Source organism: Athene cunicularia, assembly GCF_003259725.1.
Source record: "Athene cunicularia isolate RWA chromosome 17 unlocalized genomic scaffold, athCun1 chr17_part1, whole genome shotgun sequence".
In the NCBI taxonomy this organism is placed as follows: Eukaryota; Metazoa; Chordata; class Aves; order Strigiformes; family Strigidae; genus Athene; species Athene cunicularia.
In genome coordinates this window covers 4841762-4864559 of record NW_020799122.1, presented here as the reverse complement: position 1 = coordinate 4864559, position 22798 = coordinate 4841762, and the positions used below count along the sequence as shown (strand labels likewise).

General features: G+C 42.8%; 1 protein-coding gene across 1 annotated transcript in view; it reads right to left on the bottom strand.

The window, feature by feature from the left end:
- DDX31 (DEAD-box helicase 31) overlaps window positions 1-22798 on the bottom strand; it is a 51113-nt gene that overhangs the window by 7988 nt on the left and 20327 nt on the right. The window contains exons 16-19 of the mRNA XM_026860663.1: window positions 21893-22032; window positions 16261-16342; window positions 10205-10316; window positions 4718-4898 (exon numbers count right to left, since the gene is read on the bottom strand). Coding sequence (XP_026716464.1) covers window positions 4718-4898; window positions 10205-10316; window positions 16261-16342; window positions 21893-22032 — 515 coding nt within the window. The remainder of the gene's footprint in view (window positions 1-4717; window positions 4899-10204; window positions 10317-16260; window positions 16343-21892; window positions 22033-22798) is intronic.

Here is a 22798-nt window from a genome sequence, read left to right as displayed (position 1 = left end):
GTGATTCTTAAAATTCAGAAAAGTTTGAACTGTGAGCAAAGTTGGAGTGAATATGCGTTGACCAACTGTTACCAACTTACAGGACAGTAATAAAGGGTATTGCTGCATGCAGACAACAATCAGATGGATTTTGAAATTACAAAACTTTAATTTCATAACAAGACTTTTTTATATCATCACAATGTGGTAAGCAGGACTCATCTCTGTCCCTGAACTGCCTCACTGAAGAGTGATGGTGATGCTTCCTTTCACAACAGCCATGTCTCTTACTCTAATTTTTGCATCTGTTTGCACATCAGTCTGTGAATACATGCTCTTACCTGAGCTCCAGCCTGGCTTTCTAGAGCAGACTGCCCAAACCAAGTGAAATTCCCAGTGGGCTGAATTCCAAACTTGCATTTTGACTAATTAAGTTTTATTAGGAAAGCTGTAAATGCCACGCAAAAACTGGCAGGCAAACTGCTTCTAATGATTAGACAATTGCTGTGCAGGGAGACCCATCTGCAGCCTTGATTCACAAGCCCTGTCAATAGAAGCATTAGTCTTTCCAAAATTGTCAATGCCAAGATGATCAAAAGTGGAATCAAGGATATGAGTAGGAGAGAAGGTAAAAGGCTATGAGCTTTCACCCAAAGGAGATGGCTGCCCTAGTCATACAGAGGATATGCAGGGTTGAAAGGTATATTTCTCATCAGGAGTCTAATTCTATCTGACCACTAAATGCTGAAGAATGAATTAGCACAATAATCTTGCAGCCAAAACCTTAAGGGCATGATGATATTCATATCAGAGCAACGGCAATGTCATAAGGATATAAATCAATCCACTCAAACAGAATCACCCTGGACACCTTTTCTTGATCCCATTTTAATTAAGGGTTGGACTTAAACTCTGAAGCATGAGGGGACTTTAACCTTAATTTTTATACTCACTTTTTGCACATGCTGTAGCAAGTATGAATACACTTGATATTCATATGTAAATTCAATCTTTCTGAGCATTTCTGGTATCAGAGATATCCTGTAGCAATGAGTTCCACAGAATCTATTGAACTTAAAAGATTTATCTCTTTCTTTGTAATGGCTTGAATTCACAAGGCAAATTAAGTTGCAACTCCTCATTACAGTGAAACCGTTTGAGGACATACACCAGTATTCTAGAATTCAAAAGTACAAAACAAACCATCAGTCGCCAGAAAATCCCATAAAACCCCACTGATCCAAAATGCAAAAGACTGAGCAGCACAGGGATGCTCGCTGGAATGGCAATAGGTCTTTGGCATTGTGAAAGAGTCGAGAGACATGTCTGTGGGGCACATCAGCTACTTCCTGTGCGTGCTGCTTCTCTTCAGTGAGGAAAGACAGTTAATCCCTCAATGGAAGTGGGATCAGCTTCCTTGCATCTATCCTTCAGTAAAAGCACGAGCCCAGACACCTACTAAGCTGATGTACTGTAACTTAATATACAGTATCTGGTTCATGTGCTCATCTCTTACCTAAATACAGCATTTCAGCTCTCAAAAAAAAAATAAAAATCAAGAGTAATTATTTTTCCATCTTCGGATCGGGTTTTGCAAGAACCACTACAGCCAAGGGGATCGTTGGTTTGCACAAAGAGGTTTTAAGAAACACATGGAAGTTTTACAAGTGGGTTCAGAAGGGGAGGATTCCTTCCACATTTCAGCACGGAACCATCACACACCTGGCTGCTCTGTCTTCCTGTCTCACCTTCCCCAAGCAGGCTCTCTAAGGAGGTGCTAAGCACAAAAGAAGACTTCAAGAGAAATGAAAAGTTTTCTTTGTCCACGTAAAGAAACATTTAATGATTGCCTTTACCCCACTTTCAACCTAGACTGCCTGTTCTTTATTCTCTGAGCAGGTGCTGAGAGATGAGGCTTTAGTGAGCAGACTGATTAAAAACAAGTATCGGATGTTTGGAGACAATGTGTAATACGACAACCAACACTCATCACATCACGTGAGAAAAATAATTAAAAAGATTGCTCTGTGACTATGCTGTTATAATTTCAAGCCTTGCATTTACAATTAAAAACCATTTGCCTTCTAAATGGCAGGCTAAATTCTGCTTTCTGCTTTGTCAGTGTGAAATCAAAAGCAATTCTCTAAATTAACAGCACTATCTTGAATTTATACTAGTGGAGATGAATCTACATTCACTTTTTCTAAACTATCCTATAAATACTAATATATCTTCTCTCTCTGTTTTTTGGTTGTGGCGTGGTTTTTTTTGGTGTTGCTTTTTTTTTTTTTAAGCACAAACAGAGAAAGTCGATTAGAAACAAGTTTCACAGGCAAGAACAATTGTTGCACGTCACAACTTTGGCTATTTCTGCAGAGTCTTAACTTTCCAGATGCTCCCGGATTTGAAATCTGGAGCTTGAGCCGTGACAAACCTGTGCAAAGTCTGCCCACTTTCCCTGAGCTGCAATTATATGATCCACGTGCAAATGAGCTTTCAAATCACTCTCAGACCATTTGTCCTAACACTTCTACATCCCCCAACCCCACGCGTCCTGCGTAAAACTACCTACTGTATCTTGAGCTTGTCTGTACTATAATAGGATGAAGACTCGGGGAGGAGGAATGCCGTCTAAAAGAGGTTTGTAACAAGGGAAAAAGTAGCTCTAACAGAGTAGCGACATCATAGGAACAGAGAGAGGCATTGTTGCAGGCCAAGTAATCCTGTGACACGCTACTGTCAGTCATAGCTTGACACCCTGCTGGGCCAGCAAGACATCAAAGCCCACCCCATACCATCTTACATGCTCTTTATCGGCTAATCAGCCTATTCTTCCTGAAATAAAGCTCTGTTAAATCCCCTGCTCACAGGGGCATTCCCATCCTGTTGCCCATCTGCTGGTGAGGGTCAGCTGAAGCAGGAGGCAGATCAGTGGCCTGTCCCTGGTGGCTTCTCAAAGCAGGACAATGCGGTCGCCAACTTTTTATTTTAAAATCCCTTCCCTTGCAATTCCCCCCCCCCCCCCTCCAGATACATACATGTGCAAGAGGTGTCACCAACCCAGGAACAATTACGTGGATTAGTGCTTTAATTGCACAGCTAACGTTTGATAATGGAGTTTGCAGCAACAATTACATAGAAAGAGTCACAACTGATACTGATAAAAGAAAAATTATTGTCCTCCTTTGAATTATTTCACTGCTAAGTCAGAGGTTTGTATCCTGCTGTTGTGTTGGGGAAGACAGCAAGCCCTTAACATTGTAATCTCAAAAGGGAGGATTATTTATCCTGTGGAACCCACTTAAAGTAGCTAGGATGGGACATAGTGAGCACCTCCAGCTCAATTTCAAGCAGAGAAGAGAATTCAGGGCTCTGTTCCTCCAGAAGCATCGGGGAGTCTCAAATTCCTTACACAGGGAAGGAGTACTCAGGAAAAGCCCTGTCCACACACCAAAGGGGACAGAGCTATAACTCTAGGTTTGCTACAGACTCTTTCTGGAAGAGATCCCACAAGATCCTGCAGAAATGCTTTTTTGTCAGAACTACTTCAATCTACAGGCAGCTGAACACAAGTCTGTAGAAGGATCATTTCTACCAACAGATCTGCTTTTTGATTTGAGCTTGTACTTATATTACTACAGTTGATCACATAATTAATAACTAAAAAAAAATACACTGCAGGCCTCCCCTTTCCTTCACATGCTAATGTCTTCTTAGGGAGAAGAATAAGTAGTCCAAGCTGCAGCTGACCATTCTGAGAGGATGGAACACAATGTGTCCCATGGCAAATCTGACAGCCCGGAAACTGCTGGTGGAACTGCAGGAGAAAGCCTACAAAAGACTGCCTGTCTAGTGTAGAAAAGGTGATAAAAAAGGCCAGAGGAGGCCACAGAAGGCCTTTAAAAGCAGTAATACACACAGCTTGCTCCTGATGCAGTGGTATTTGTCAAGAACAGGAAGGAAGAGGCTATCCTGTGAGATAAATCAGCACTCATACAGCCTTGCTCATAACACGCAGGACAGTCAACTTCAAATCTGAGAAGCAAAAATATTAATTTCTCTGGTGTTCCCTTGATGCTTTTATCATCCCATGCCTTATATCAACAGCAAGTACTTATGAACACAGCTGTATCTGAGAGCACCTTTCCCTAAACAGGGATGAGGACAAAGAGTTGGTACTGCGACAAAGAGTTGGTACTGCATGTGATCCTGAACCAGGGACTGCTGCTGGAGCTCTAGCAACCAAGACCTTCGCCAAAAAGAGAACCACTCCAATTTATGGGAAGTCTCATGCAGCGCTGCCTGTACTGTTCTTCATCCTTCAACATAGCTCTTGAGTGAAGTATAAATAAATAAAAATTAGGCTGTTTCTGCTCATAAGACTCAAAGGATGGTGAGTGGCTTGCTTTTGTTTTGCTTATTGTTTTTTGTGTTTTTAATCTGAATTCACACTCAAATGTTCAACGAAGTTGGTTTAATAAATCTAATTTTTAGGGTCTCTAATGACATTAGAGAGAGGCCAATGCAACCTGAGCCAATGGCTCAACATGATTTAGCATCTCACAACAATCACACGTGACCTACCCATGGCAGGGGGTTGGACTAATGATCTCTGAAAGTCCCTTCCATCCCAAACCATTCTATGATTCCTGGAGCAAGCACAACAACCTTGAGGAGCAAAGTTCACCATAGTTTGTCATGTGGTGTTCCTTGGCTAAGGAACACCAAGTTGGCCTACCTTTTTGGTCTCGGTTTGGTTTTCTTCTTTGAGCCTGCAGCTGGAAGAGCAGTCAGGTTCTGGGGGGCATCTCTCAGGCCGAAGCTCTTAGCCACATGACCCAGGTGAAGAGATTTGATGTGGAAGATGTGCTTGAGGTTTCTGGGATAGGTGGTATAGGCACAAAGGAAAGACTGCAGTGCTGGGGGGGGGGGGGGAAAAAAAAAAAAAAGTTAATTTTGTTTGCTACTGCATTTTTTTTATATATATACTTAAAGATTCAGCTGTTCCAGCTGAAAGAACATCGGTCTTGTCCTTTGGGACACCTTCTGGTCAGCAGCTGGTAGAAAAGGTTGGTATGTTAAAAATCTGTGAAGGTTGTGTAGTACTAGTACAATCCTGGAAGGGGAAGGTAGGTGGTGGAGAAGCGTTAAAAACTGAAACAAAGCTATATTAAGTTGCATTAGGTTTGCCTCTTGCAGGGATGCCCCTTTAGCCAGGAAGGACAATGTTTGTAGCACATCTCACATGAAGAGTCGTTGACGTCAGATGGTAGCAGGTAAGGAGAGAGAGGGAATAGAGATACAGGGATGAAGAGAGGGAAAGCAAAGCACGGAGATGGCATAGGAAGACTCCTCTGATATTACAGTCCCAGTAGCCCATGCATTTTTCACCAGTTACTAGCTAGTCTCTTATAAATATCTGAGAGCCAGACGGATTTCCTGACTCATCATCACACTGAGAACAGAGCTCGCCCTCTCAGAAAGGGAAAAATAATAGAATTGTGTGCAAATTTCCCTTCACATCTTTATATTCCTGTAATGCCCTTCCCTCAGGGCTCATTGCTCTAAAGACGATCATCCACTAATATGAACACTACCACTGCTCCTCCACGTACCCAGAACATTAACTACACCCAGGCTGTCCTCCCTGTTTGGGGAATAGAGGGACTTTTAGTAAGGAAACTCCACAGCTCATAAAATGCCTCCCTTCAATCCCTTGATGCTACTCTGCTTGCTAAACCTCCTGTGTCCTCCCAGCCCTCACTCCAACCACCACCTACATCTTTCTCTGTCTCTCAACCCCTGACAGCAGCAAGCTCTAAACTCTAACCTCTCCTGCCCTTGCCTGTTGAGACACCGGACCAGCAAGTTTGCCCACAGCTTATGTCTAATCTCTTGGCAGCAGCCGGAGATTGGAGTTTATGAACAGTAATAAAAATGTCATTTTAGCAGATCAGCTCCTGGAAGGACCCTGGGAATCCATCAAAGCTCTGTTTACTGAGTAAAGCGAACTCCTTTTCCCAATCGATGAGAAGAAAAGATTGAGTTTTTTGCACCTTCTTCCCAATTTCACAACGTTACTTTCAGAGGCACCTGAGCATCAGGAGACCTCTGTTTTCCCAAAAAGAGAATGCTAAATTCCAAATACCTCATCTTGGTGTCTTATCTGAAGGCCATATCCTTCCGAGGGCTTATAAACCAGCTCAAATGCTCTCAAAAACCCTAACCTGCTGCTTTTTTTCATGGAAGTTATTGGTCAAACTCACTCACTACAAGCAGGTGTAATTCTTCAAAAAGTACAAAACAAACTTGCTCCCGCTCCGACTTTGATCCTGTTGGAGCTAATATAGTTGTCTTTCTCACAGCATTTGAAATGGTTGATACTAAAGATCCTGTTATTATGAAGGCTGAGCTTGCCTCCCACAGTTACTCAGATAGGAAAGGCTGCTGGTACTAACTCCCCAGATCAGGTAGAGAATCAAAGTGGCAAAGGCTCCCCTCTTCCCAAAGTCCTGACAGACAACTGCCAGATCCAGTCCTGAGTCAGAGCCTGCAAAACCAGCAAGAGCTGCAAGACACTAACCCAAAGCAGAACTAACAGCCCTCCTGTACCAGCAGGTCAAAACCTCAGCTCCTGCAACTGTCTCACCTCTGAGAAGCTCAGGGATGCTAATGTCATTACAGCCCCCATGAGAGTTAAACGAAGACCTCTGTGGGGGCGATTCTTTTTTAAATCTTTACTATCAGGTCTTTAGACCTCTCAGTGCTGCCAGAATCACATTTCCTGGCTTTTATGTGCAATTACAGTGGCCAAATATTAAAAGCTTTTTTTTTTTTTTTTTAAAGTTGAAATTCTTTTATAATTCTGTGATCGAAGAGAGCTTTATGAAAACAACTCAGAAAGCCTGGTAACGGCACTGGTCTGGCCACAGCTCACATAAAGGGTACCTCATCTTAATGCCACAGGAGCAAACTGCCTCAGCTGTTACAGTTTTTGCCACACCAACGTGAGTTGAAGCAACTGTATACTGGCCTGGGGTGGGATTCAGACTTGCACTCATGGGAGAGAGTGGATTTAGATTGGTTCTTTGCACCTGTGCATCCCCACTTTTCTAAAGGAAATCGAAGTGTGGAAAGCCAAAGGGAAAAAAAAAAGTGTTACACATGATGGAGGTTAGGTAGGTTGGTTTGTTGTTTTTTTAAACAGGGGACAAGAGAGTAATGAGATATGAAAGTGAGACAGGTGACATAACCTGTTCCCCGCGCTCTCAGCTGGCAGCCAGTTCCCAGCCCTGGCCCCAGAGCGCAGCCTCAGCCACACAGCTGGATAAACTGGTGGAGGCATTTTGCCAGCGTACAGAGCGTGTGGGAACAGGAAGGAAGAGTGCTGTCCCTTGAATCCCACGGATTCAAGCATCGTGCCACGGCAGTGGGCTCCTGTAATTCTGCTGTCCCTCTCAACACGCTTATGCTGAGGACAGAGGCAAAATGCTCAACTGTTGGCCAGAAAATGAGGAAACATGGAGGAGAAAAGAAGGGTTTGCTTCCTTACCCTTTCTGTAACCCCAGTGGCACAAAGGATCAGTCTCCTCAGCTCTGTCTATCCCCACAGCTCCAAAAAAGAACACCTATCACCATGCAACCCTTTGGATGAGTCCTCCACTTCCCAAAAGGAACCCCACACTTCATGAGATTCAGCCTTCAGGTAGCAGGGCCCAGCCGTACCCCTCCTCCCACCCACCTCACCGCTGATCAGTCAATCAAGTTTGAAGGGCAGCACCTTCACTGAACCATTTGATTTGAGTTTGGAAGACACAGGACCAAGAGGCAGAAGGGGTGAGTGGGCAGGGAGCCATTCGCCTTTTGAAAGCAAGCTGCAGTGAAAACACTGCTTATTAACATTGACTAGGTCAGAAAATGGGGAAAAAGAGAAAAAGAGAGAGAAACAAATGCATCTCTGGCACAGTTTCCAATTGATTGTCTGCCATGAAAGCAAAAGCCAGCTGCCATGTTAATTATTCATGATGCCTGGCTCAGAGGGGAGGAAAAGGGGGCTTATGGAAGCCACTCAGCAGTGGAAAATTTGCATATGTAGATAGCAGAATAGGAAAAAGAGGTGGAGTGCTGCTGTACAAGATAAATGGGATGCACAGCATTTCAGCATTTCCTGATATATTTTGTGTACTACTTGTCTGTGGCTAAAAAAGTTATTACAGCTGAGCTCAGCAACAAGTGTGCACATGGAGGGGTGTGTGTGTGTGTGTGCACAGTGACATGCCCTGCACCGAGAGAAACCACAGAGGTTTTCTAAGTGTGACCAGAGCCATTCAGTTGTTCCCCCTGTCACAGTCATTTCAGGTTAGAAGTTTGCATGCGGTATAAGGAATCCCAGGGGAGCAACAAGAAGCTCATCCATGCAGAATCAAGGATTTGATCATATTAGTCACATGCTTTGAGGTTGTGGACTTAAAAGTAGAGCTATAAAAAGTAATTACACCAGTCAAGTAGCACAGCACACCTGAAAATGGGTGCAAGCAAGCTGCTTGTGTAGCAAGCCTCTAACACTTTCACTGTAGAAAAAAGGTATTTTGAAACCCTGAGGAAAGAAATAAGCGCTGCAACTGGGGGCAGGGGGAGTGAGAATCAGCACAGAGACATGCAGTGGCACAGGGCAAAGAGCAGAACAGGAGCATTTCAGATATCTCATCCACCACTATGGCCATGCACCATTAAAAGCTTGCAGAATAATTTGGGGTAAGCAGGTAGTCACAGTATGAGCTCTAGTTGTTCTGCTAAGACATTACCTGACAAGTTAGTACAGCATTCAGAAGAAAACAGCACCTCTGACCTCCTGAACGATCACTTCTCATGATTCCAAGCAATTTTAATGCTGAACTTAACTTCTATCTTGAGAACAGCCTTCCTTTATCCAGTTCTATGAGGGCATTGTACAGCTCACAGGCCAATTTCCCCACTGGTTCTGGATCCCTCAGTAGGTGATTTATGTAGTTTAGCACATATGGTTGTACGCACATGCATTCAGCAGGTATAATATAACAGCAAACAGAAATCATGTAGACCATTAAAATTCATCTCATCCTCTCATCCAAACCTAACTGGAAATGCTGCAGAACTGACATCAACAGGAGTTCTATGCAAGCTTAGACAGCAGGATTTGACTCAGAGCAAAGTGACAAATGAGGTGAGAAAGAAAACAATCGGGAAGGGAGACATGTGGGAAGAGGAGGCTCAAAAAAAGGGGAAAGACTCTAGTCCTATATATTGTGAGCAAGAGTCTTTTAGTCTCTTGCATAGAGAGTTTGTATTTTGTGGACTTGTCTCAATATTTAACAACCAAATTCCAAGTAATTGTCAAGGACCTTTGGGGCCTCACTTCCCGCATTCCCTTTACAACAGCTATTCAGTCTTCAGGTGCACCCAGATCAGCCTTACCGGGCAACACAACAGTACACAGAAGAGGGGTTCCTACACTGCACCACCATTTTGGATCCTCTCAGGAGACTACTCAGTGTTTATTTTCCTACCACATCCCTGGCAAGATTTAAATCTTTCCCCCAAATCCACCTTCCTCTGGATTTTCCAAACTGAGAAGCAGAAGGGAGGTTTATCAGACCACTCAACCACAACTGCTGTGCATCCTGCTTGATAAAGATAGGAAATCAAATCCCAGATTTACCTCTAACTACAATTATTATTAAATCCATTCCAGTTTTTCCTCTTTCTGCCTTTTTCAGTAGTTGCCTTCTCTCACATTTTTCTCCCATCCCACACAACAACTCCCAGTCTAAGAACCTTGTCTGTTAAGAGTTGTTCCCAAGGCATCCTGTTTTACAGGCTTCAAATTCATCCTGGATGTAAACTGAAAGCATCTAACAGGTGCTGCACCAGGATGTGGTTAAGCAGGTCACCCATGACCTTCCAGCATAACACACATAATCTATTCGCTCATACGACTGGGTCAGAGCCCTCGAATGTGAATCCTATTGAAAGCCAAGATTAAACCTCATTTGCACGTAATATGGGAATGCAAGAAATTAACATTTAATATCATCACAAAGCCTTCTGGGCCCATCTGAACCCCCTACAGAGCCCAATGGCCCCAAAATGTTTCTTCCAGACCTTTTCCCTGAAGGTCTTCCCCAGAAGAAAACCTTGGCAGCTTATATGAACCCTTCTGGAATAAACTGAAAAGAAATGCACTGACCTTTCTTTGCCCACTGGACAGTCCCCTCGCTGGAGTGAATGTAATTTTCAAATTTTGTCTGCAAAACCGTAGCCCTCTCCCGGACTTCCTGAGGGTCCGTGCCACAGGATTTCTACAAGGGTGGTAGGAGGATTAGAGGAAAGAGAGAATTTGAGTCAGGAATAATGAAGCAGTTTACAATAGATTTAATAACAGTAAAATCACACAGTAACCACCCAGGGGCCAACAAAGGTAATCCTCTCAATATTACTAGAGAAAAAAAAATACAGATAAAGACGTTAAAGTCAAAGCAGCCAGTGAGCAGTGTGGTGAGGAGAGCAAATCAATTTTAATTCTGTGTTTTCTAACATCTATCACGTATCTTTTTCCCTTTTTTTTTTTTTCCCTTCCAGATTCCACAGGCCAGATACCACTGCTTGTTTCCATTGGAGTTATTTGGAATAACTCCACTCAGACTCCACACTAACAGTTTTAGACTGATGTTGCAAGTTCCCCTGTGCAGTTCCCCAAAACACCTGGCCTGTTCTTGCCACTCATGGAGCAGGAGATCTACATTCACCCCCAAGCTCCGGAGAACAGACCAAATTTAGTACCTGTGAACAAAGTCAATCAAATGAACTTCTTGTTATTGATGCCTACACGAAGTTTGCTCCCTGTCAACAAGTTACTTAACTGTAACTGCCATCATGTGGTTCCTCTACAAGACAAGCCCCTTGCACCAAAGGGATGACAGAAGAAACTTAGACCAAAAGGGCAATTTTGCACGTGCTCAAGTTTCCCCAGGATCTGACTGTAGGATGCAGTTCAGGAAAACAACCATTCCTGGGAGCAAGCTGTTACTGGGAGGAGAAAAGAGGCTGTCTCTCCCTCTAAAGTAGCGGAGCAGAAGAAAACAAGAGAATTTTTGATACAAAGTTGACAGCAAAGTGCAAAGCCAAGCAGCCATGGAAGTGAACCTCTCCAAAGAAAGGGCCATGGTTCTCTAAAGCTACTCAGACAGGAACCAGCATCCAAGTCTAAGAGTGCCAGATCCAAGGCAGTAACTTGATACAGGTCAACCTCCTCATCTGACCAGGGTTGACTGAAAACAAACATCCAGCTCCCAGGATTCTGTACTAGGCCTGTGCCAAGGCAACAATCCTGTTGTTTCTCCCTGGTATTTGCATGCTAATGCTGCAAAACCCTCCTTCCCTCGCAGCTGCGAGCATCGTGTCAGCACTGCTGCCAGTCCAGGGGAATTGTATCACACTGACACCGCGAACCTCGGTGATCGTGGAAGCCAGGCGATGCTGCTGGCACCCTACACAAAATGTTTTGCTGACCCAGATCTGCCACTCTATAGCCTAACAGCAGATCTACCCAGAGACAGACCTCAAATGTAGTTTAAACTCCCTGCACAGTGCCCTCTTCTGAACTCAGGATCCCATAGCTTCCAGCCACTGGGTTATTCTTCAACAAAGCAAACACATGTGGGGACCAAAGCTCCTGCTCACTCCCTACCTGGACTAACTGTCCATCTGCATCTCCAAAGACAAGGTGGGTATTTTAAGCCTCCATGAAGAGTCTCCCAGATTTCCATTCTCTGCTCCCTGTCTCCCAACCCACTCAAGAAAGACTCATAACCTAAGATTGTTTCACAGATGCCTTTTAGTTTGACTTATCATCCGCCTATTAATCAGTTGAGACAGTCTCCAGTCGAGGGGCCTCTGTAAAGGCTTAATAAACTACAAGTGGTGCTGCCTCCCTGAAGTGGACACTCGTTGCTGTGACTAACAAGTTTCCATTGACGTGAAACATAAAACTTTCTCCCCCCGCCCGCTCCTCCTAGCCCCCATCACTTTTCTTTTGTTAAGCCTCCTGGCAGCACAAAGTGTCACCTTCCCAGCGTTTTTTAATATGAATGTGAAATTAGTGAGGCTTGCCCTTTCCCCTGGCGGACAGAATCCTCTGTTATTAAAAAGTAAAGCACTTTAATAATGAAAACTTTTTCTCTTTTTCCTGTGTTTTAACTGTTTAAAATTAATGAGAAGGGCATAACGGTTGTCAAAGCGATATTGAAAGCCGGGTAGCCAGGACCGAATAAGCACGAAAATCCCTCCAGAGTGTTAAATAAACAGTGCTTCAGCCCCCTCTGAATCCCTCTGTTGGTTATTGTATACATTCTGTAACAGCACTCAGAATAGATCTGAGCACCGGGGAGGCAGAAAGGTTTCAGAATTCCAATAAAGGCCTCAAATTAAAGACAGCCTGGTGCGAATTCCAGGAGAAAATTAAAGAGACCTCAAGCTTAAGTGACAGGTGACTTGCTTCTGTGTCACAACTGTCAGGGGATTTAGTGATAATATGGCAATATATTACAAAGGACTTTTCTTATTCCCCCCTTTAGGTTTCAAAATGAGGCATCTCTTCTTCCTGGTGCTGGGAAAAAAAAAAAAAAAAGAGGTAAGACAAAAATGAGGGATAAGAAACTAGGTGCATAATTTCCAAAGTGTGAGGTCAGTCCAAGAGAAATAAATGAAAAAAAGCAAATGGCAGGAAACATAATGTACTCAGAAAACAGCTTCTCCCCTCCTCCCATCTCCACCTTGTCTTTTATCCCCTTCAGCCCCTTGAGACAGATCTCATTTTAAAATTGCCCCCTAATGGGCATGAAAAAAAATAAATCTGTGTTTGATTCCTGCCTTTCAGGGAGGTTTATCTAAAAAAAAAACCCACAACCCAAACAACCCCACCCCAAAAATCAGTAATAATAAAAAAATAAATTTAAAACTGACTCAGAGCCAAACCATGAAAATAAAACCTGCACACCATGTGAGTGTCTGGACAGATCAAATATAACAGTGCTACTGGAAGTGCACTGGAAGGCATCCTGTATGCTTTACTCACACAAGGAAACTTTAATCCTGCTCGTATCTTGGTTTGAATGACCAGGACAATTAATCTGAGACCTTAGACATTTTTCCAAGACCCAAAAGATAAAAGCCTACCCCAGAGATTTGCTTGATCTACTCTCCATCTAGATGAATTTGTTACATCTGCTAAGTAAGAAGCATTATTGCCATTATGGAGAAATAGTGGGATAGGAGAACTTTCTCTACCACGTGTTTGCTTAGAGTAAGAGCCTGTTCTGGCAGATCCCTAACCACTAGCGCAATGACTGTGATCAATAACAATATCCATGAGCTAAAAGAAGAAACCGGCCTGGGTGCAGTGTTATTTAACTGATTCAAGTCATCAGGGGGACTCCGCCAAACGCCAACTACACCAGGAAGAGACATACTTACTTATTTCTTTCAGAAGAAGAAAACTTCTGATAATAAAGACTGCAGCTTTCAGGTTTGAGAGGCTGGGATAAGTACTGAAAGCTTCTGATTACATTAAGAGAAAATGTTAATGGGAGAAAGAATTGAAACACAGTAAAACTAGACTGAGGTAGAAAAGTTCTTTCGTAGAAAAATAAAAAAAAAAAAAAAAAGAAAAAAGCCAGGCTGTAACATCTCCTGCTTCCATTATACTTCAGAACAAAATGAAGGATTTTGTTTTAATAACAACTTTTTACTAACCTACACACACCTTCTGTAGAACTCACCAAGTTCCCCTGCCCCCCTCCATAAAAGTTGAAAGATCAAATTTATTCTCTTTGTAGGCAGGTGAACATTCACACACCCAGACATAGCCACATATATATTTTATATACCTAAATATAAAATATACATTTTACAGGCACTTCAGCTTGCTCCCTGGCTGTACACAGAAGCCCAAAAAAATACATGTTCCAATGTGGTACTTATAATGGACTTCAGTTGAGGCAATGAGAACCGAAGAGCATTATAATGAGGTTTCTGTGTGCACGACCATAATATATACATGACTCAATGCATGGAGAGCTGATAAGCAAAGCTAACATTCTCTCGAATGGCAACATCACAAACGGATCAGGTTCAGCTCCTCATAACAAGTCCTCAATCACTCTCTGGCCTATGCAATGTCCCATTGCATTCCCAGCTTACTGTACTGTCTTTACAGCAAACTTACAGAATTTAACAGAGATTAACCCCGTTGAAAACTTGGAAACATGCCCCTGCAGCTTCTGAGAAAGCACTGCAGACCACTTACAGAGCCTCTGATGGCAATAAAATATAAAGCTAACAAACAGAACGAGTCCTCGATCGTATTTAATATATATTTTTCAAGTAATTCCTGAAGAAGTCCATTTGATATTGTCAGAACTACTATAATTAACTCCCATTAAATGACACAGAATTTTTTCCATAAAGAGAAACTTATTTCTCAGTCCCAATCCTTGCAGATTCTGAGTCATACAAAAATAGGTTATTCTGTATTTATAAGTTCCTGCAGCAGATTCAGACCATCCTACAGCCAAAGCGGGTATATCTTGGCTCCAGTGAAGCCAGCAGCAAAACCCCATTTGCTTTGATGGCAGAAGGAAGAGAGGAATTCAATCCCACCTTCGGCTGCAAGTGAAAGGAACCAGCTCCTTCTGTACACATACTCCTGTACAGCACCTGGCATGGCAGAGCATGCCCAGGCAGTGCTGCTGAGCAAAAACCAGAGTAAGAGCTATTTGTAAATATCGTTTGGTTTTGTTTTTTTTTTTTTGAAGGAAAGGGAGAAAGATAAAACAAGAGTATTTAGAATATTCTTGCTTATATATGTAAAGCATTTAACAATTTGATCAGTCCTGGTAGCAAACAGACTTGTTAGCTTTTTACTGTTGTTCCAAAGGCACTAAGATGTTTAGGAGAGAATTTTCCAAAAGGATCAGTGATTTTGAACCTGCACAAGTACTGGGCTCTGACATTCCACAACATTCAGCAGGCGTTTTCTCCTGTCACTTTTCAAAAGTCAAATCATAATTTCCTACAAAAAAAATGTTCTTTTTTGCTCAGTTTCCATTAAGTAACATTTGTCTTCAAGCCCGGAATAATATTCTGTCTCACATCAGCAACAAATTTAAAATGTGATTTCTGCATAAATGTAATTGTTGAAAAAGTCTCCAAAGGAAACCCAAAGTTACCTGCCTATAAACACATTTGGGAGAAAACAAAAGTATTTATACACACAAGAACTATTTGAAATAATTTCTGCACTGACAAAGCACTAAACTTTTACATATTTGTCGGACAAGTTAAGAAGCCATATCCTACGCATGTTCCAGACATTTAAAATATAGGCATTACACACTGATTTAAGTAAAAAACTGTGCAGTGGTGGGAAAGAGCTTTAAATAGCTGTACCTCAGATGAGCTACAGATCTGGCTTTCTGTGAAATATAGGGCACGTAAGAAAACCGAACATCTTTCAAAAGCATGTTTACCAAGAACACCACAGTTCGTAACAGTCATCCGCAGGAAACAAGAAGGCTCATACATGGTATAACAGAAAGAACGAGCAGGCAAAACAGCAACAAGAGAAAAAAAAGAGCATGCTGCATCATGCTTGACACATTCTTGACTTCCATTCAAAATGAGGGTTCTTGGAGGATTTAATTTGCCAGAACGCAGAAATGCCCGAGACATCAATTGCAAATGACTGAATTCTGTGAATTAGCAACTCGAAGGCAGACCCAAAGCTTGCCGAAGTCAATGAAAAGATTCCTGTCAACAGTGAGCTTTGTTTTAGGCTCCAAGTAAATACAGATAATAAAAAGCCCTATGTAACACATCAACAAATACATTTTCCTTATTTCTTCAGAGAAGTAGTGTAATTTGTGATCTCCAACAGCATTTTAGTGCAGAAAAGCCAAGAACAGAAACACTGTGGAGGGAAAAAAGCCTGAAGCTTTTGCAGCCAAAACCATTTACTGTCTGTTACAAAAATATCTGCTGAAGAGTTAGAACCAACTGCTTTTTGGGGACAACAGCTTAAAGATTGGACAGTTGGGATATAAGGCAATTCTAGAATAATTTGCACTGCTTGACATCACAGATATATCAACCTTCATATTGTGAAGATAGAAACTAAGAGAGAAATACTTGTGATGTTTAACAGGTAAATGAAAACTGGAGCAATTCCAAATCAGCATAACAACTCACCTTGCTTCCTGGTCTGTGCAACTTGAAGCGATCATCTTTCATCAGGCTGGATAATACCTTCTCCATCTTTATCTCTGAAACACTGAAGTGACAAAGACAAAAAATTACCATTTCTCCTACTTTTCAAATATAGTGTCTAACGAGCCACAGACTGATAAAAGATAGCTAAAAGATTAAGATTTACATGTTCAACTTAAGAATTTATCCCTGAAATATACGAGGTCTTACCCCAGACACTCACTCAGCAACCCTAAAAGTGTAACTACTGTAAAATCTTGACCCCAGCTGGACTGGTGCTTTCACTGAAACACAGTTTTACCCCCAACCTTGTCTCTGTTACAAGTCATCAACACACACTCCAATTCTAATAGAGCATCGAAATAGTTAACTGAGGGTGGACTGTCAGTTCACTGAAAGTCTCCTTGGGTCTCAACCAGAGTACCTGATTAAAGAAAAAATTTAGGCCTTTAATTATGTCTGTCATTTTCATAATTTTTCCTTCCTTGCACTGAGAAGCACCAAGACAACTGGGAACCATTTGGTTATGTTTTCCACTAAAAGAAACTCAAACCAGAGTTCATAACACTAGTGTTTCTTAGAGATTTGCTTTATAACTATAAACAATAAGATCTGTAACCTCCACCTTGAGCCCAGAGGGTGTCAAACATTTTACTGTACATCAGATGCCATGGGCAGGGAGCAGGTGTCTGCACTCAGTTGCTCGTGCAAGTGTGAGAAAGAGACAGAGACACACATGCAGGCTGGAAAGATGTGCTCTGCTTACTTTGCTACTTCTCCTACATCTTGTCTCCCCCAGTTTACCTTCCAGAATCTCTGGAATTGCTCAACCTTTATTCAAAGGGACAAAGTGCTTTGATGTTTACAGACGTTTGTCTCCGCCCATGTTAGCAACCATGCTCTCAAATCCAAAGAGCTAAAACTAAAGCTGTGTAAAGACACAGCTCCTTCTCATAGTGACTCAAGCTCAGAGGGTAACAGCAGGATCCCAAGGAACTTTTCCCATCACGTTAACTCTCTTGCAGCTTCCTTCCCTCTGGTCACATCATCGCTCTTTCCCACAAAATCTTACATCATTCCAACTTCTTGCTACACCATTTGGGTCAGAGACACACTTCCCAATGGACACACACTCGCCAGTTCATTTACAGCCACAAGAGCCACTTCTAACATCAAATACACGGCTTGATTTCCTTCCCCATTCTGAGAACTCACCTTCTCTCTCAACTGAAGTGTAAAGCCAAAGCCCAGCCCATTAGGGACCACATAGCATATTTTTTTTTTTTTTTTTTAACTACAGGAGACTCAGTCAGCTGTCCTAGCCAGGCTTCACACCGGGCATTTATTTTCATTCTGTCGACTCACATTCCTCCTGTAGATTCAACCAGATGATTTATTCTCCAGTCCTGATAGCAAGACACTGCTAGGTCCTGTTATGGCCCAGATACTGGAAACGCTTACAAACCTGCTTCATTTTAAAGTGAGTGGTCCTACTTAGAGGTGCATTTACAGGAGACTAGAAATTCTTCATCCTCTTTAACACTGTCTTGCGGGGCACATGCACACCAGGTGACAGTACAGGAACAGCTGTGCAGCTCCAGGCCATTAATACTACAGCTGCATCCAAACTGGGTCCCATTTCCAAGGGAATTACTCAGATGATAAAAGCTGAAGTTTGTGGGCCCAAATTTTCAGCAATGGGCAAAAGTCATCTCTAGAAAAGAGATTCTTTTCCCTTTTTATACCAAAAAAAATCATAAATACTGCATGGAAGGCAAGGAGTTCATTTGGGGATACATCAGTCTAAGGAAGAGAGAAATCTTGGGGGTCCAACAGTTCTCAGACTCCTGAATCTCAGATGGTCAGAAAGATGTATGTGGTGTCTGAGAGGAAGCATTGCTGATATTCTTCAATTTGTAAAGTACAGAAAGAAATAACAACATGGTTAGCTCCTTGCTTTTCCCTCAAAGATCTCTAAAAACCTGGCCAGGATGAACAGAGGAATCTTTGCCATATCGTGTAACAGAACAAAGCGATCCTCACCCGTTCCCCAGTCCTTCCCAGTTAAAGCAACAAATACCTTTACTTTTGCAATCTGCCTCTTCAACCTCAGCCAGCTCACCACCACAACATAAGGACGGGAAAAGAGATGGTAAAGAGGAATAGCCATCCAGCCTGGAAGGTACAGGCCAGTGTGGCCCAAAGATGTTCTATATGGGAGACAAGCCCCATTGCTTTACAGCTGGGACTCAAGATGTAGCAGATTCCTCCGCAGAGGATGCAGAGAAAGGCGGGGGAGCGATGGGGGAAAAGGGAAATGGAGCATAAAAAGACAACTGAGGGTTTCTCTGTTTGGTTTTGAAAAGTATAACAGTAAATTAAAACATAAATGGCAACCACTTAAGCAAGAGAAAAGTATACCTCCCCATCCCTCCCCCCCCCCCCCCCCCCCCCCCAGGTTCCTTTGACACCGCTATGAATGAAAACGTCAAACCTTTGACATTGATTTGTCTGAGATGTCACCCCCTCTCCGATCCTCCTCTCGCCTGGCGCGCTGCCAGCTCGCAGCCTAACAGATATGCGAACTTGGTTCACAGCGGGGAGCATCATGTGAGGGGAGCAGGGGAGGGGGGCAAGCACAACCGTAGAGAGGGAGAGAAATGACTCGTGCCTTCACGGTGATGCGTTTTTCTTTATAAATTAGTTAGGCCGCCGTTAGGAGATAAAGAAATTATCTGATAGCTGTCGAGGCAGGCGCTGCTAGATTGCAGTTGAAGGAACTAAAAGAGATGTAAGGAGGGAAAAAAAAAAAGTGAACCTCACTGACTTTCTTCTGCTTCTTGCCTCCTCCCTTTGAAGGAAAATCTGTTAGTTACGTTTAGAGCTGAGACAGAACATTTCGGAGTCTAACCTTTAAAAAAAAAAAAAAAGGAAAAGAAAAAAAAAGAGGAAAAGTACAGAAAACATGAGTGTGCACGTGCATGTACATACACATGTACAGTTAGGTACAGGAGCCACAACTTCAAGCCACACAAAGACTGAAAAGAAAGTTGCAGAGAGGCATGCAGCCTTCTTGAGCCCCAACGGGAATTACTGATCTCAGCAGAGCCAAAGTGAGATCGTTTTGGCAAAGGCTAACATTGCTTTTCCACAGTGGAAGCCAAGGAGAGGCTTCAGGTACCGGTGAAAATTAATTGCGAGCGATTTCCAATTTCAAAGGCAGTCATCCCTAATTCCGAAGTGGATTTTCATCCAGGAACAAAGCCACGTCTGCTCTCATTACTTCCGACTCTCAACATTTCTGGACTTACTCCCATGCATGCTGGGGTGGGTGGAGGGGCTTAGGAAAAAACCTCTAGGTCAGATCCTCATCTACTGTAAATCAGCACAGCACTGCTCATTTACACCAGCTGAAGGCTGCGGGGACCCATCTCATGCTTTGTCTTCTTAGAAATACATATTTTATGAAGTATTTACATTTCAATAAACCCAGCAGGAATTTCATTTAAAAAAAGAAAAAACAAATTAAAAAAATTCACAACACACATTCATCCTCAACAAAACCCAAAAGCTTTAAAAATTAAGCAAAGAATAAAAAAATGCAAACTCCAGTAACTTGTGCAGTCCAAGTCAAAAGCTACAAAGACTTGGGGTAAAGAAACAAAAATTATCAGTGCTTAAGAGGATCGGTGACAGTCCAACACATGCTGTCTTTCGCCCTCGCACTGAATTAAATTGTCAGGATTATCACCATAATGCTCTGTTTATGAAGGGTAACGGCAATTTGTGCTGATGGCACTTGCTGCCTTTAGCTTCAAGCTGCCTTCCTGCATCTTCTCTGTAATTCATCAGCTCTTTTCTATCCCGTTGCCCCTTCTCACACCATGCGCTACTATGTAGGAAGAGCGGAGGACACATGACTGCCAACAGGCCGAATCAACCACCCATGCCAATTAGACACTCATTTTCTTCCATCTGAAGATGGGGGTCAAGGAAGGCAAATTCTACTTTTTTTTTTTTTTTTTTTGTCCCTTACCTGCAAGGCAGCACATTTTATGAAGAACGTAAAACAAACATACAAGAAAAGACAATCCCCGGAGTTCTTTGGCTCTGCTGATTTGAGAAGTGGATGAAGAAAAAAAAATTCGCATAAACCTCCCTCTGCTCATTCAGCACAGTCTTCTACAGATTCCCGAAGAACATGGCTAGCTCAACAACAGGTCTCCTTAGCAGATATAATTACCAGTGTGAGTGACACTGCTTCTTAAACTTGTTAAAAAAAACCCTAATTGGATAAAAGCATTAACATTTAAAATAAAAAAAAAGGAGGGAAATTTCCCTCTCCTTCCTCCAACACTTCCAAAATATCGTAAAATAGAAAAATAGAACTTTCCACTCAGAGTTAAAAATTCACAATTATGTGAGATTTCACCTTTAAATGTCAGTGCTGTTTGTTACATGAAAAAAAACCCTGTCAGCTTAGCCCTCCATGTCTTGCTGGTGTCTGCTTAATAGATAGTTACCTGGGATGATGGATAGCTCTTTGTTAGACCACTAAATGGCTCACAGCCTAGAATAAGCCTGTATTTACTGCCAACATTTGTTTGTTTCAAGGATGCAAAACCAAATTTGACTCCAAGCAGCTCCACCCGACATAAACAGAAGAAATAAGTGAGAACTAATTTGTGCATGAGTTTACAGGGCTCCATCAACACTAGTACAACACTAAAGGGACTCTACTTTGCTGATGTTCTGAAACGCTGAGAGACAGCAGTGCAGGGAGCAAGGGGAGTCACATATATCCAGCTGACTGCTAAGGTGGCTTAAGACCTGATAGTACTCCTGACTAGTAACGCTGAGCAGGGAGTTGTGGTTTTTCTCCACAGAAGGACCACTGCACAACCAGAGCTGGACTAAAATCCCAAAACGTGTTGGCCATCAGGTAGCTGACTGCACACTGGGCTGGTCCATACCCAGCCTGGCTTGCTCTTCTTACTGCCCACTCCCAAGTCTGAGCTAGTCAGTGTAAGAGAAGCCTTCTCAGCTAGTCTGGAAGCACACCCCACTTCTGGTCTCCAGAGTCCACATCCCTTATTGCCTTCCAGGACCATACTGGGTATGTGCCACTTGCAAAAGCCTCTACTATTCCTGTCACAAGCCACTTACACAACACATCTTGGCCAATTACCTGCCAGATATGACCCACAGCTCCCTAGCTATTTCTCCACCGGATCTCTCCTGAAGAGAAAGCACAGTCTCTGACAATATGGTGCTATGCAGGCAGATGGCCAGTTAGCATTTGACAGGCTCATTTGACTTGTGATCTCCACATAGCCACGATTTGAACCCAGGGCCAGAGAGATAACAATGGAGTGCAAAGGATCTCCGACTATCGTCTTCTCTCTGCCCCTCACCCTCACTCACGCACAATCTGTCAGGCTGATGATTTTCACACACTTTCCTTTTCTCCTTTTGCTAGTCTGGGGCCGGTCCTGGATCACAAGAATTAATAAATTCTTATTAAAACCTGCACGAGACACAGTCCCGCTGAAAGTGCCATGGAAGGTTAATTAGCAAGGATGAGCTGAAACTTTTGTTCGCGTTTCTGACTCACTTAATCTTGTGAGAAGCCAGCAAGCTGACATATTCTGCCTCCGAAGGCGCCAGGACAAGCAGGCTGTTCCCGTGACAGCCAATGCGAGCCGTCCTCCCGATCCGGTGGATGTATTCCGCAGGTGAAGCCGGAGCGTTATACTTCAAAAGGGAACATGAGAAGGGAAAGGAGGAATTAACAGAACACAGCATGTTAATTATAAACGAGACACTCAGCTCACTCATCTGAAACAAAAGGGATCTTAGCAAAACCCACATGCTATACCTCCCTCGGAATTGGCCTGTTTATACAGAGCCCATTGGGCTCATCCCTGTAAGCATCACTCAGCCCCCTCAGCCACAGCAGTTTTTTGACATGTGAATGTGACACATTGGCCAACTTTCAGATAATAGGACAGTTTCCCCATCTCAGTGTCTCTCTTTGCCTTTTACATTTTATTTCTATACAGGCACGTCAGGAACCTGTTTGCTTTTCTTAAAAAAAAAAACAACCCAAAACCAAACAAACACCAGACCAAAAAACCCCCTAGGACTGCCCATACAGTGTGGGAAGCTGCCTGCTCTGCATTTGGGAGCAAAGACATAAATTAAAATGGATTAAAATTTGGAGTTGGGCTAAATTTCTTTGCTTTGATTAAAGCAAATCATAGCTGGTTACTGGATAGAAGAAATCTAAGAGAGATGAGGGATTAAGTGCTTTCAGCAGCATATGATACAGGTAGCAACCATCCTCCCATGCACAACTATCAGGCACTATGAAAATGTTGCTTAAAGCCCCCCCTAACATAGCGGTGCCTCTTATTTACTTCACTGGGAATCACAACTGCCCAGCCATTTGCAAGATCTGATAAAGGGTGACATACTTCCCTCCCTTTAACCTCCCCCTATTCTTCTCCCCCCCCCCCCC